This window comes from Pleurodeles waltl, chromosome 3_1 (genome assembly GCF_031143425.1).
Source record: "Pleurodeles waltl isolate 20211129_DDA chromosome 3_1, aPleWal1.hap1.20221129, whole genome shotgun sequence".
NCBI lineage: Eukaryota > Metazoa > Chordata > Amphibia > Caudata > Salamandridae > Pleurodeles > Pleurodeles waltl.
In genome coordinates, this window is record NC_090440.1 from 934919463 (window position 1) to 934933405 (window position 13943).

Below are 13943 nucleotides of genomic sequence, written 5' to 3' on the forward strand. Positions count from 1 at the left end.
GGGGAGCTAGCCCTGAGGTGTCGTCTATTGATACTTCTACGGCAGTATCTAATCCACTAACCTGATGTGAAGCAAAGCAGACCATTATCAGAAAATGAGGACAGAAGCAAATTTGCTGTATCACCGCTATCATATATGTCACAGTGGATTAGGTTAGGCTTTGCATTTGGTCTGAATTGGGGCTAAAAATATCATGCACTGTCTCCCAGTAGTGCTGGCAGAAAATGTCACTTTGCTCTTTCCTGTACCTTTTTTTCTTTAAATCTTTGGGGTTCCCTCCTAGACAGCTGCATGACTGCCTTAGCCGTAAACACAAGCTTAACAAGGGGCTCCGGCACTATAGGTGATCTGCAAATTTGGCGCTGGAGGGAGGTCAACTGGTGGTCTTGGTGCCAGAAAACTTCAAGGCAGTGGTATAGACATTCCTTAATGAACAGAAGGCACATACACTGAGGTGTGGGCCCGCCTGCGGAAACCGCAAAGGAGCCCAAAAGGTCTCATGGAGACTGAAGGAGCTTCACAGAGGGGACCGCCCCTGCACGTTGAAAATTTTTCATTATAGGGTGCATACTCAGAATAGTCCCCAAGCGGCAGCAGGAAGGTTGTCAATTACTTAGGGATTGGTATGAGCTCTGGTGCCAGCACCTGCACCAGAAGATCCCCTGACAAACGCTACTCAGGCACCGATGGCGACTCAGCAGGGGGGCAGAGAGTATTAAAGCAACTTCCAGGACTGCTGCTTTGGCCACAAAACTCCATGACTCACTCTTGTGTTCCTTTTGTTCTTCCTTTGAAGACTTTGACAAAGGAGAGGACTAGGATGGGTATCTTGACCTGAAGCGAGAATGGCACAGAGACCTGTGCTGTCACGAATGCAAGCCAAACGCTTGGCTGCACACTTTGACTGCCCGGGGGGTGTGGGAGGAGCGAGGGGTGCAAGAGATTACACCTGTCATATGACTTCTAGTTGTGCCTCGACCCCAGGCACTACAGACATAATTTTTGAGGGTCCGAAACAGAATTCTACCAGTTACAGTTCCGACAGAACTTGAACCCTGCACTTCCTACAGAGGCAGATAACCCTAGCATAACATAGGAGTTTTCTAGGTTTTAGAGAAATCCCTGAAGGAAAAAAGTAAATTGAAGAAGAGACCTCTAAATCCGGTTGGAAGGGCATGGAAAAAACATAACCGAGGTCGGTGACCTTAGGTGTGCGCTTTATGGCTCCAGCAGCATCACAGTGTCATTGTTTCTTGTACTGAGATGGAGCAAGTGCCTTCTACCGGTTAGGTGGTGAGATATAAAAATTTCCAAAATTTCCATATCCATTCTGATGCCTTGGGATTGTTAACAGGTGAAGAATCTGCAGGTAGAAGTATTAATCAGAAACCACTTATTCCTACAGAAAAAAATTGTCAAAGTGTGCTTTGTGCAAGAAAGGCACTATGTTTATAGCATCACTTTAAACTTATGAAAGTCATATGCTGTGTAACAATAATAATTATTGTGTAACAACTATCAGAGTAACAATTTTATGCATTGGGCAAGACAATGACTATGTACCAAGTCAATATTGCATTCTCACATTTAATACTGTGAAAACGAACACAACATTAAAATCTCATTAAAGAAAAAGGTTGAGGACAATGGGGTGCACATACAAAAAAGCACAGAAATTGTATTACACAATGGTAATCATTAAACCTACACTGTCAACAATAGTGGAGACAAGAAATGGCTTTATGCACTTATCTTGCAAGTGCATTATTGGTTCTGGAATATAAACGTTATGTAAAACTAAGTTCCAGTAAATAAATCTGTGAATAAGTGCTCTGTCCGGGTTTCTTGAATATTTACTGACCAGTTGTAAGAATTGTGGATTGAGAAGCAACACCTCTTGTTTGGACAGAATGCAATGTTTAACCTTTGAAAATGAAGGTGACAATGTACTATACTGAAGGTCAAACTAACGTAATTACAAGGAAGAAATTGTGACTTGAGAAAATCTTCAAATTAATTTATTTCAGCTTTCTTCCACTAACGTGCCACTACGTCTATTTTGACTAAACCAGGAAGTTGCCAGTCATTTAAGATACTGAAGGTTGTCTGATAAGACCTATTGAGGCCCATGGGTGTTTGAAAGGTAGATTACCCTTAACAATGGAGTCCCTAACGTTGTGTCAACTGGGTTTGAGGTCAATAGTTCTGTTTACAGAGTGGTGCCAGAATAACACACATCTTAACACTAACTCATGGTGTCAGTCTACTGGTTTGTAAAGCTGTGACCAGAAACAACTGTGATTAGGCTGAACACCGATAAAGATTTGAATATCTTTATTACTGAAAACGAACTGATATTGAGAACACTGTGAAGATATCTGTTGGATATGGAGGGAATTGTAGTATTTTTAATTGCTTGTGAACCTAACCAAGCGTTAACACAAAGAAAATGAAGACCAACCAGAGATGGGAGACTAATGTTAGTTTTACCCTCTTGAGATGGGCAAGAGCAATGAGACAAATTTTAGCTTCTGCGTGATAAACTAAAGCCATACATTCAACACTATACCTCACAGCACTTTAGGAAATTCTATAGATTTGTAAACATTGTTCTTTTCTTTGACGATTAAGAATACTCATTATATGTATTGAGGGAAGGGCACGATATGAGTAAATGTGTCTTGTGCTGGCCTGATGCAGAAAGTCCACTACCTTCATCAATTATTTAAAATTAAGATGTAGAAATCTAGTCTGCTTGTCAACATTAGTAGCAGACATGAACCAAGACCTTTGGAACAGCAACTAGCCATCAAAACCGCCCATATACATCTTGTGCATAAGCCTTTGTATTAACCATCCACTGATTTCAACATTAGAGATGGCTTCTGATAAAGTTTCAAAAGTTAAATCAAATAACAGATTCTTTAGGCCAAAGTTAAAAAGTGGTATGGGGCGTATAATGTTTACTGAAAGGTTTATACTAATTTTGAGTGTCTCTACAGAAAGTTAAAAACATTTTTAGAAAATCTTAATTTTACAGGCTTTTTAAAGCACATTTAGCTATGTCTATTATCAATTTCAGGAGCCTAGCATCATGGACCTTCAAGAACATTTGGTGTTCAGGGTTTCATTGGTTGTGTTGACTACAAAACAGTCTTCACATGTGAAGTGCTAGTGCTGTAGAAAGTTTGAACATAACTATATCTCAACCTTAAAGTACTACATAAAGGGATGGGGCAGAAATGAAAACTTGGGAGATTTCATTTGAGACATAATTTTTCATTGTCATCTTAAGGCTAAGGAAAAAGGCAAGCTGCTGTTGTGGGCAGAAAAAACATATTGAGTATCGAAAGTGAATACAACTTTAAAAGAATGTCAGAGTTGAGTGTATGATGAAGGAAAATCTTAGGAAGGGCCTTCCAGGCATACATCTCATCTTCCAGCTTAACAGAGCTATACTAGACAGAATATACTTTAAACAGACAAATGAAAAGCCCAAACTAATCGTTCTGAGGGTAGAATCACAATGAAAGCAGCAAATCACAAATTAAGTTAACACTCACTCCTTGAATTTTAAGTGCAAAACATCTCTAAAGCAAGCTTATACGATTACTTACTTTAATTAGAAGAATGGTTATATTAATCAGGGCTTGGGCTTTCAGGAGGGAAGAGAGGTTGCATTGTCATTTTTGTCACTAATTTGAGCCACAATGTTTGAAGTGGGTCTCATAGAGAAATAAAGTGTCTATGTTATATGGGCTAGCTAAATCAGTACTAAATGTCAACACTCCTGGGGGAACAGCTTGTTTTGTATGTTACCAAACTGTTCAAGCCAAACTTGTAAGCTTGTTTGATGATCAGTAACACAGATTTTCTCCCAAAACATCTCAATCACTTGGCTGGCCATTACACAATGTGATTCCTCCCAGTCTTCTGGATAAGAACAGCTAAAAAAAACATATGATGAGACCAGCCACTGAATACACAAAATTTCACAGAAATTGTGGCATGCCCACGATGATGTTCTTTAAGCACCAGTTTATAGCACTCCTAAAGTATCTTCAAGTCTGTTCTGTGCATCACAAGGAAGGCCCAGAAGAACATGTGTTTAAACATGTAAATTCATTCTTAACATACATCAGCTATATTCATCAAAGGGTAAAAAATAGATAACAGCCTTTTTTGAATAGAGATACTTTTAAATAAAATACAAAGCTCGTTGGAGATCCTCACTCTTCCACAAAAAGAAAAAGCTGTTTCAGTGGCGTGATTTCAAGATTTTATATATAGGACAGTAGAGGGAAATAGACTATACAAACATGCCCAGGTAACTAAATTTTGATGCTGATTTCACAGGTTTCTAAAGCCTCAGCAGTGTTTTGAGGTTCTCAATTAATTCAGATCTTTGCAGAAATCACAAAGAAAGATTGAGTTCTGAAATACGGAGGGAGTAATACAACATAAAACACAGATATAAAATAACAATTCTATATATGTACATATGAGAGAAGCAAGGCTCATTTTCTTTTATGGTTATACAAAGAAATAGCTTAATGTTTGTATTCAATAATGCAGAGGTAAACTAGTCTCTAACAACTGAAGTTACTATTAGTTCACAAGTGTTTAATAACCATTTTTCATTCTCAATTTCCATCTCTCACCATTGGCAACCATTCTTTTACATGCCCAGATTTAGAAAAAACAATAGGCTCCAAGCTCATGGGTGATTGGCCCTATACTTTGTTAACTGTGTGCACATACTTCGAGAAGTAAAAACGAATATTTATATTACATTTTGTATTTCTCCTATAACATATTACACCATTTTCACAGAGGCTTCTTGTATCCAATAGATAGTTCATCACTCTGTGGCCTTTTCTTCAGTTTGTCATTTCCCGAAAAAAAAACCTTGAGAAAAACTAACTGTTTCACAAGAGTTCCTACGATTAAGAGTGGACAAAACTACTTTTAGTTCCACTTTATGCAGAAACATCACCAGGTGGATCTGCCCTTTTTTTTTTTTTTTTTAACACAAACATGTGCAGGCAGAAAATGCTGCCACAATGGGAGGTAGTATTCCACAGGGGGATACATACTGTTGCCAACTTCTGATGCTTGGGGTGGTGCCGGAGTAATTCTAGTTGGCAAATATAGAGATCAGTTTGAACCAGTTGTATTAACAGCCAATCAGAACTGCTTAAACAATGTTCTTTTTCAAGCAATTATGATTTGGCACCCACCAAACAATGAGGATAGGCCCATGTTTTTAGATCATTATAAAGGGTTGGTTGGCAGCTTTTGATGGGTTGTATCTCCCTGAGCTGTGAGCAGTCCAGGAAGGCAAAAGCAGTCCAAACACAAATGGTACTTTTCTGGATAACCTTTTGAGCGTAAGTTTACCACCACAGACAGGAGAATAGCCACAGTTAATACTTCAGTTTGTATGTTAAGAATAGTCCCCATGTCGTCATGACACGGTTTCCCATGAGCTTTCATTTCATAACCTATACCTTCCAGCTATTGCAGTCAAGGATCACAATCAAACCAACTTAGTTACAAGAATGTCACACTTTGTAAAAGAAAAGCCCATTATGGTTCACAAGGCGTCCCAGATGCATCAATCCGCACAGTTGAAACTGGATCCAGAATATATGGAAATAAGAAAAAGTGGAATGGTTACACTCAATTTACTGAGTAGATATGTTTCCTGCTAGAGGTCTTTAATCTATCATTCTTATCTGAGCTTACTGCAAGCAGATATTGGATATTTTTTTATTACTGTGGTGTTTCTATAACAAAAACACAGAGCTGAAAACCAGCACAAATAGATTTTAATTTGTCCCCTGAAAAAACGTGAACCTGAGCTTGCATTTATGAAAACTGAAACAAATAAATGGAGGGTCACGTCTGCAATAAATGGCCGTCGAGGATCACTAGCTAAAGTCTCAGCAAACATGCAATACAAAAATCAAATTAACGATTAGGAAAAACATGTAGTTTCACAGCATGGGGTGGGAAAACGCCAAATGTATTTTCTGCTTATGAGAAGCATTTCTCATACAACTATATAGCGGCAAAACAATGAAGAATCATTTTAATACTGAAGCTTGTCAAAGGTAAGGAAGGCCAGAAAGATTACAGAACTTTAGAAACGTGATTCATAAAGCGTTTTTACTCAATCACCCTAGCACCAGAGTTTATCATCCCTCCAGGATGAATGTCACAGCTGTTACTTGTCACAGCATTGCCCCTTCACCACCCGTATGTCCACCAAGCTTGTAGTCTGTGAAAGCTAATACCAAAACAGACAGGCTAACAAACAGATTCTTCTTCATAGGATGATCTTGGGAAGTTATTGTGAGTTCTAGCTCTAGAGGGCCCTTGGATTTTAAGTTCTCAATAGTTACATTAACTCAGTCCTCAACAGGTTCCGTAACATGGCTTCCAAATGTAAAGCCCCACACATCTGGTAAGCTGAATATTTAATGCTCTTTTAAAAGGAACATATCATTAAAGAGATCACACCAAGATTCTCAGCAAGGTAAAGTGCCAACTTAACAGTCAGTAATACAATTAGCTTAATAAAAATGTTCCACTACAAGATATTAGTAAATATATGTAAAACATGTTTGCTACTATTTCTGGCTGATCTTGGAGTTTAAATATATGCATTAAGCCTACTTTGCATTAGAATTTCATTTACTGCAAGAATAGGAAGTAGGAGTACTTCTAATATATATTGTAGTTTAAGGTGCATTGTTTTTCAAGTTCCAGTAATAGCAGAGATTGTTCATGAATGATTAACTTCTGCAACCAACACTGGACTACATTTTCAAAATGTACAGGAATGTGCAAGGCTTCTGACATCCAACTTTCAAAGAACACGGCTGGGTTTCGCTGCTTGATAAAATGATTAAAACATTGCACTCTTCTGTGGTAGCTGCATATACTTATTTAATTAGGCTAGCTGCCATTTCAATGCTTACAAGCACCTCCAACAAGATGCGCCAAGACCTGCATCTTAAGTCTAGAAAGAGTGAGATCAAAAGTAATAGATTTCGCCACATGTGAACCGTCAACTAATGATCAGCTGGAGGTAGCTGGGGTCTTGATTGACAACGGACCACTGGACTAAAAGTACTGGAGGTATAACAAATGCAATTACCTTCCCCACCTCTTGCATTCAGCCTTCTTCCAGAGAAACCTTGGAAGAGAATTAGGTTAAGGCAGCGAAGGATAGTCGATGAAAACATTCAACACACTAGTATTGCTAAGTAAAATGTTTTCACAAAGAATGCCTAGAAAATGTGTGTATTTGAAAGTGTTTTGGAGGCAGTGATGAGGTTGGCGGTCCCATGTGGTTTCCATGCTGCTCTCCAAAGTAAGGTCTTTCTTGGAAAGCCACATAAGTTGCCTTTGCCTAACAGCAATTGTCATGTACTGCAGCCTAGCATGAAGTGGTGCTCATTGTCATGTGAAAATACAGACCATAACAACAAACAATGGGGGCCCTGGAATCTTTTCTGCAGGGACATAACCATTATAGACTAAGTGAGAACCACAACCAAACTTACTGATATCATCAAGGCAATCTCAAAGCACATCTCAAATCATACATCATTACCCAACATTCTAAAATCAAGTGTCCTATGAAAGAGGATAAAGAGATTATAGTACACCATAAGCCCTGCGAAGTACCTATTACTGCAGTTACTTTTATGTACGAACAAGAAAGGTGTCTCACAGTACTAATTACTGGCAATCTGACCAAGTTAACAGACACGAGATGTGAGAACTGGATCTGATGTAGTTAAGATTGGCTATCGGGATAATTTTGCAGCCCAGAAAGCACACATTTCTTAGTTATCTTTTCACTCACTGGAAGGTAATTCGTCTTCAGGGTCTTCTGGTTGTTCCACAAAAAAAATCCCTTTAGAGAAGTGCACTCTTTTCAGGATAACTACTGGGGTTGTGCCCATTGTTAAAGAAACTTATCTGATGGAAGTCCAAATAATTTTGAAGATCCACAGCAAAGTTCATTACTTACTGGCTTAGGATTCAACAACAGAAACAGTTTTGAATCCACTAAAAGACTTTCAAAGCAGATAAGAATATATTATCTTCCTTGTTCGGACAAACAAGCGCATGGTGTTGTTGCACCAAAGTTCTTATCGCCGCGATGCAAAGAATTTAGGAAGTTCGGATTAGAGAGAGCTTCTAAACTCATCATGTTAATGTGTACATTGCTTTAACAGAGTTTCCAGCTGTTGAGCAATTACAATGTGGCTACTTGATCAAACTCCACAGACATGAAAAAGAACCACAGAAAAATCTATTCAGAAGGGTGCACTGAAAAGATACCGATTTGTTTATGTACATGTATGCAAAGTTTACCAGCCCCAAAACGTCTATGAAATCTTTAAAATTGCTATGCAAAGGACATGTTTTATGTATGGAAGGAAGATCTTTATACTGACTGTAGAAACAACATACTTTGTGGAGTATGTCCAAATTCCTCCCAAATATGGATAAGGTCCTTTGCATATATGAGGCAAACATAAGCCAGCTTTCCGGGCATGTATTTCCTGGCATCTTAGATTCACTGTTATCACAAGTACCATTTCACTGAAACCCCTGGATGACTGGGCATGCCGTCCGATCTAGCCTTTAAACCGAAAACAAATGGTCATCAGAATAGGCCTGTTTTAGACAGAGAGGGTTTAGGATCGGGTGTTTTGTGGCAAACTGCTAATCCCTCCATTCATATTATTTTTACTTGATATACCATCGGCTCCTGGACATCAAGGAGTTAAGGAATGCAAGGAACAGTATACAAATAGGAGCAAAAGTTTTCCTGAGTGATTATCGATTAGTGGGGTTAGAAGCTGTATACTCTTCCTCGTCTGGAGGTGGACAGGCATGTAGGTGACCTCAACCAACTTAAGAGCTCAAATTCACACACTACTGTGGAAGGACAGAAAGGCATTTCTTCCATCAATGTATGGTCAGGACTTTGTTACAGCACCAAAAACACAGACAGATTACCTTATCATATTACATGACTGCCGCAAAATTCCCCTACCTAATCCATACCAACCTGAATCTGCAAACCTTACTCAGTAGGAAGTAACACAAACGTCTAGACATTCTCTGAGTAGTACACATAGTACCTGGATAGGATGATTGATTGTGGCACATATTTAGAAGTTTGCACACCTACTGTTCTGTTTGTTAGACAATCTTTCTGGAACATCTCTGGGAACTGGCATCCTCAATGAGAAAGCAGGTGATAGTGTGCCATCACCATCTACATCTTCACAGACAGTAAAGATTGTCCCATAGGGGCAGCTGAATTATGGCAATCTCCATGTTGAAGGTGTTTGTCTCTCATTCCTCCTCAACTCTATGCTATCAACTTTAAAAGGTTTCACACAGACCTTTTTGGACTTAATCCAAAATGATAATTCCTTTTTGTTTGGCTTGCTTGATCCTTTTGGTCAGCAAAGAAAATGGAGACATCCTTACATTTCTTAAAGTGGTGAAAGCTGTGGACCACTAAGCTCTAGTACTCACGCCACCATGGTTTCAATGTTGAGTAGACAATCTTGTAAAGATGTTTGTTTGAGCTGAAGAATGGTTTAAGTGTTTGGAAGAAGTGATGGAAAATATGGAACTGAGGTCCTGATGCATGACATGTTTTACTACAAAGAGTTCCATCTGTTCCATCATTTCACTGAAAAAAGAATGCAACAAGTATGACTTGTATTTATTTAAGCTTACTCAAAGATGGTGGGAGGCATTCTATTGTAGGAAAGTTCAGACTGAAACACTAGTGACATAACCCAAAAGAGAAAAATATCCTTCAGACTCAAATAGGATTTGGAAGATTTGGAAATGTTGCAAGCTGAAAGGAGAGTACCTGCACCCTATAACACCAACAAGCATGCATTTTTATCTGTAAGTTTAGAAGACAGATTAATTGACTGAATTATGGCAAAATAGGATGTGAAGAATGGAGGATGAACCTCCATTAACAGCTACAACACAGTAACCTATGCTGAAAACGTTTCAATTGGAACTGAAAAGTGCATTTGAAGGTCCTCTTCCAACAGAGATGCAGCCATGTCAATAAACGTTGAGGAATTCCTGCCCTTTAACAGTAGTGAGCACAGGCGATGCCTCATGGACTATGTTCTTGGTCCACACTGTGGATAATTTGGTGAAATTATTGAGTGGTCATTGTAATTTGTCACCCGGTCCAACTATTAGAAGATAACTGAAATGAAAACATTTGAAGGGAAGGGCCAGTAGCAGTGACATTCGATTTTTAAATCACATTTAGTAGCAGGTAGTGGATTTTTTTTTATGGAGGGGCTGTATAGTGGCTTTCCTACTTCTACGTGACATTACCACTTAGTTATATTTTCAATTTTTATATTTTTAACTCTTGAAATAGGAAACTGGATGCAGAACCTAACTGCCTTCTTGATGCCACCAACCTTTTAAGAAAATTCCTCAGGAGAAAGCAATCTACAGGTCGTCTAGGTAGGTACTTGCTGACTTTTTCGATCACTTACTATCAAGTCCCTCAGACCACCAGCATTTACATACAAAGTTGAATCCCAAATGAGGCACTTCACAAAAGTGTTTCTCGTGCATTTAATACAAATCCCCTGGGGTTTGCCCAGTATCAGGAACCTATTTAATGACATCCTATTCAGAAGTATTCTACAATGTGAGTCTAGGAAACAATTTTTAATGCTGAGGTGTACTTCTTTATCTTAGCATGACGTGGCAGCAGTTCTTCAGAGTTGGGAATGAAAATGGGACATATAAGATTATTGAAATATTTGTTCAAGACGCACAAATTTAAGACCCTAGTGGTGGTGAAGAGGAAACCATGACAAAGCACCTGGTAACAACTAAGCATTTGGCAAGAAAGGCATAAATTTCACATTAGTAAAGCTCCAATTCTATGGACTGAAGTTTAATTAAGGACCTGCCCTTCAGAAGTATCTGGTGTCATGGAAACAGGTCATACTGGCTTACACATCATCACACACAAGAAAGTAATGCCCACATATTATTAATTCTATTCTTAAACATAAAATAAGTTGAAACCTATCAGATTGTTGTTATCGCAGTTTCCTAAATTTATAACATCAAAGAGATAAAATTATACCACTTGAAAGGCTGCAGAAAACTACTTTTGTAGCTGGCTGTCATTAAACAAAATTAGAACAGCCATTTATCACGTTATTGATATAGACAATGTCGGTGGTGGATGTTTTAGTCACTTGCATGGGTATGTGCTATTTTTGGACATGATAGAACCTAGAATATGTATCCTAACATGAAAAACAACACTTTCCAATAGATTCTCACTAATGAACCATGTCTAATTCTAGGAAACCTGCTGGTTATGATCAGTGCCAAGAAGAAATGTGGTACAACTTAGTGAGAAGGCTGGTATGTCACATTCAGTAAGCTTGAGAGGTCACTGAAGGGAAGATGTGATAAAAGAAGTCCAATCAGAACTACAGAGCACATCCTTACGTTTATATGAAAGATGGAATTCATGCAGGATCAACAGGCCATTCAAGAATAACAGGAGACGAGAACATGATCCCAACAGCGCTTAAAGGGCTGATCAGTCAGTAGTATTTCTTCAAATAGTAGACAAGACCAAATGTGGATCATGTACTATGCATCAAACAAAAAGAAAAACGTACAAATGTCATGAACCAATGTTAGCTTATGTCACAAGCTAATGGAGGAGTATAAGCAACCATTGTGCTATGACAATAGTGACTAATTGCATGGTGTCAGAAACCTCTAGTAACTGATGCTAAAAGTTAGTTGTGGCTCATGCACGGCTGATGAGTGGAAGAACAAGACTAAAACTGGAACTAAGAATGTAAGAAACTACTCCAGATCTCCAAAAATCTCCTGTTTTAGCTGAACAGTATCTTTAAATGTTGGACATGCAAAATAGATGAAAAAGAAACAAACACCGACAGAAGAAAACATTTCCCACAAACAAAAATTAGAAAGTACTAGATGGCATTCTGAGGAGCTAGCTTCACATTATTAATCATATCATTTGTACCACACAAAAAATGAAGAAAAAATAAATCATGTAAATTTACGGCACCATAGGGGAAGTTCAATGTATGTTACAAGAATTACAAAATTAAACATCACCAAATAAAGGGTCTCACAAATGATTGTTTGTCTGGAGCAGTCTTTCATGTAGATGAAGGTTTTTGCCACTGCAACATTACTGTGAAATAGAGACATGTAGATACATTTTTGTGCACCAGCATGTTCTACAGTTACGATCAAACTTGGCTCACTTTATGCTATGGTGTATTTCAATGTGAAAAACTAACCTGTATTTACTCCCTCTGCCTGTGACATCAATTGACAGCGGTCAACAAATGCCCTGATGGCATGAGCAGCAAAGGTCATAGGAAAATAACACAGCAAGATGAGAAGTAACTCACTAAAAAATGAGCCATCGTAATCCTGAAACCAAAGTTTAGGAGCACTCATGGAAAATGAGTGCTATTTTTTAAGTCAATTTTCTGGTGTCAAAACTAAGCTATGGGTTTAAAGAGTCTCTTTAAACAAGATTTGAAGGTTTGTGTGGTGTGAGGAATGAGAGGCTAGAGAGGTCAGGAGGAACCCTCAAGTGTAATAATTGCTCAAAAGAACTTGAATGTTCACACGTTATTTACTGAATGGAAAGCAGTCTTGCTTTCGATTCAAAAACATATCATGGTAAAAGCAAATGCAAATAAATATTCTCAACAAAAGTTTAAAGTAGGCACATAGCGCAATCAATCGTGAGATTGGGGTTGGGAGAAGGTATCATGATACTGTCATATTCATCATACCTAGATAATTAAGCTTATTCATACCAGATGGAGCAACCAAAATCTAACCTGTTATTCCTTACCAAATGTACTCCCTCCTGGGGCCTCCAATCACTCCCATTAAAACCATCCCACCTCCCCCCGAATAATAAAAACAAACGAAAAAAATCCATAGAAGTCTTCTAGTAATGCTTGGTGTTCTTACTCTTCAGAACAGCATGATTAAAAGATAGAGGTAGATTAAAAGTCATTATTAAAAGCGGGTTAGTTTAGACCCCTCCTTCTCCTCTTCACTTTTGTCTCTAGATTTAAAAAGTTTATGTTCAAATGTTTGATCACACATTTACTGCTCTCCCACCCAAAATGCTTTCGCTCTTCTGCTGAACAGAGCTCAGGTAAACTGCTACATAGTTCTCAGTGGCAAAAAACAATTTTGAAGTTTGATTCTTCAAAACGGGATGCGACTGAATGATGGTACTTGTGCTGTTCAATTAAGTAAAATAATAATAAAAAAGTTGCTTATTTCCGAAGATACCGCTGAGCTAGTATAGCAGCATCTAGAGGGTTCATGGGTTGGGCATCATGGCCCAGCCGCCGCACAGGTGGAATGGTTCCGAACTGGCGTTTCTGAAGGAAGCTCTTGGCCTCGTGGATAGTGTTTTTCTCTTCAGCCAGGAGGAGCTGCTGCCTCATGTAGTTCTCAAACTCATACTGTGAGGACTCTTCGGTCACTTTAGCCTGCAGAAAACAAGACATTCCCATCTATAAAAAGGAGAATGGCAGAAAAGAGTTAACTTGTTTTGTTGTTTATTCAGAGGCAATGACAGAGGCACATCTGCATTCTTTTGCCCTGAACTAGTCAGCAATTTACTTTTATACACTAAACAAAAACAATGCATTTCATATATTTAAATTTTATACTCATTAATTTTCTTCAATAAGTTTTAGTTTCACTGTCAAAACAGTTTTTCACAAAACATAGGAGCCATGGCCCATTAACCTATAACAGTTCATCGAGTTCAATCTCTGAACATCACAAAATTTGCTACACATTTTTATCATGCC

The 13943-nt window shown here is 38.4% G+C and overlaps 1 protein-coding gene across 3 annotated transcripts in view; it reads right to left on the reverse strand.

Moving 5' to 3' along the window:
• Window positions 1–10292: 10292 nt before the first annotated feature.
• STK40 (serine/threonine kinase 40) overlaps window positions 10293–13943 on the reverse strand; it is a 354611-nt gene continuing 350960 nt past the window's right edge. For 2 of the 3 annotated variants that reach the window (XM_069223947.1, XM_069223949.1), the window contains exon 12: window positions 10293–13640. In XM_069223947.1, coding sequence (XP_069080048.1) covers window positions 13398–13640 — 243 coding nt within the window. In that variant the 3' untranslated portion in view covers window positions 10293–13397. The remainder of the gene's footprint in view (window positions 13641–13943) is intronic. The other variant, XM_069223948.1, reaches the window with a different exon arrangement.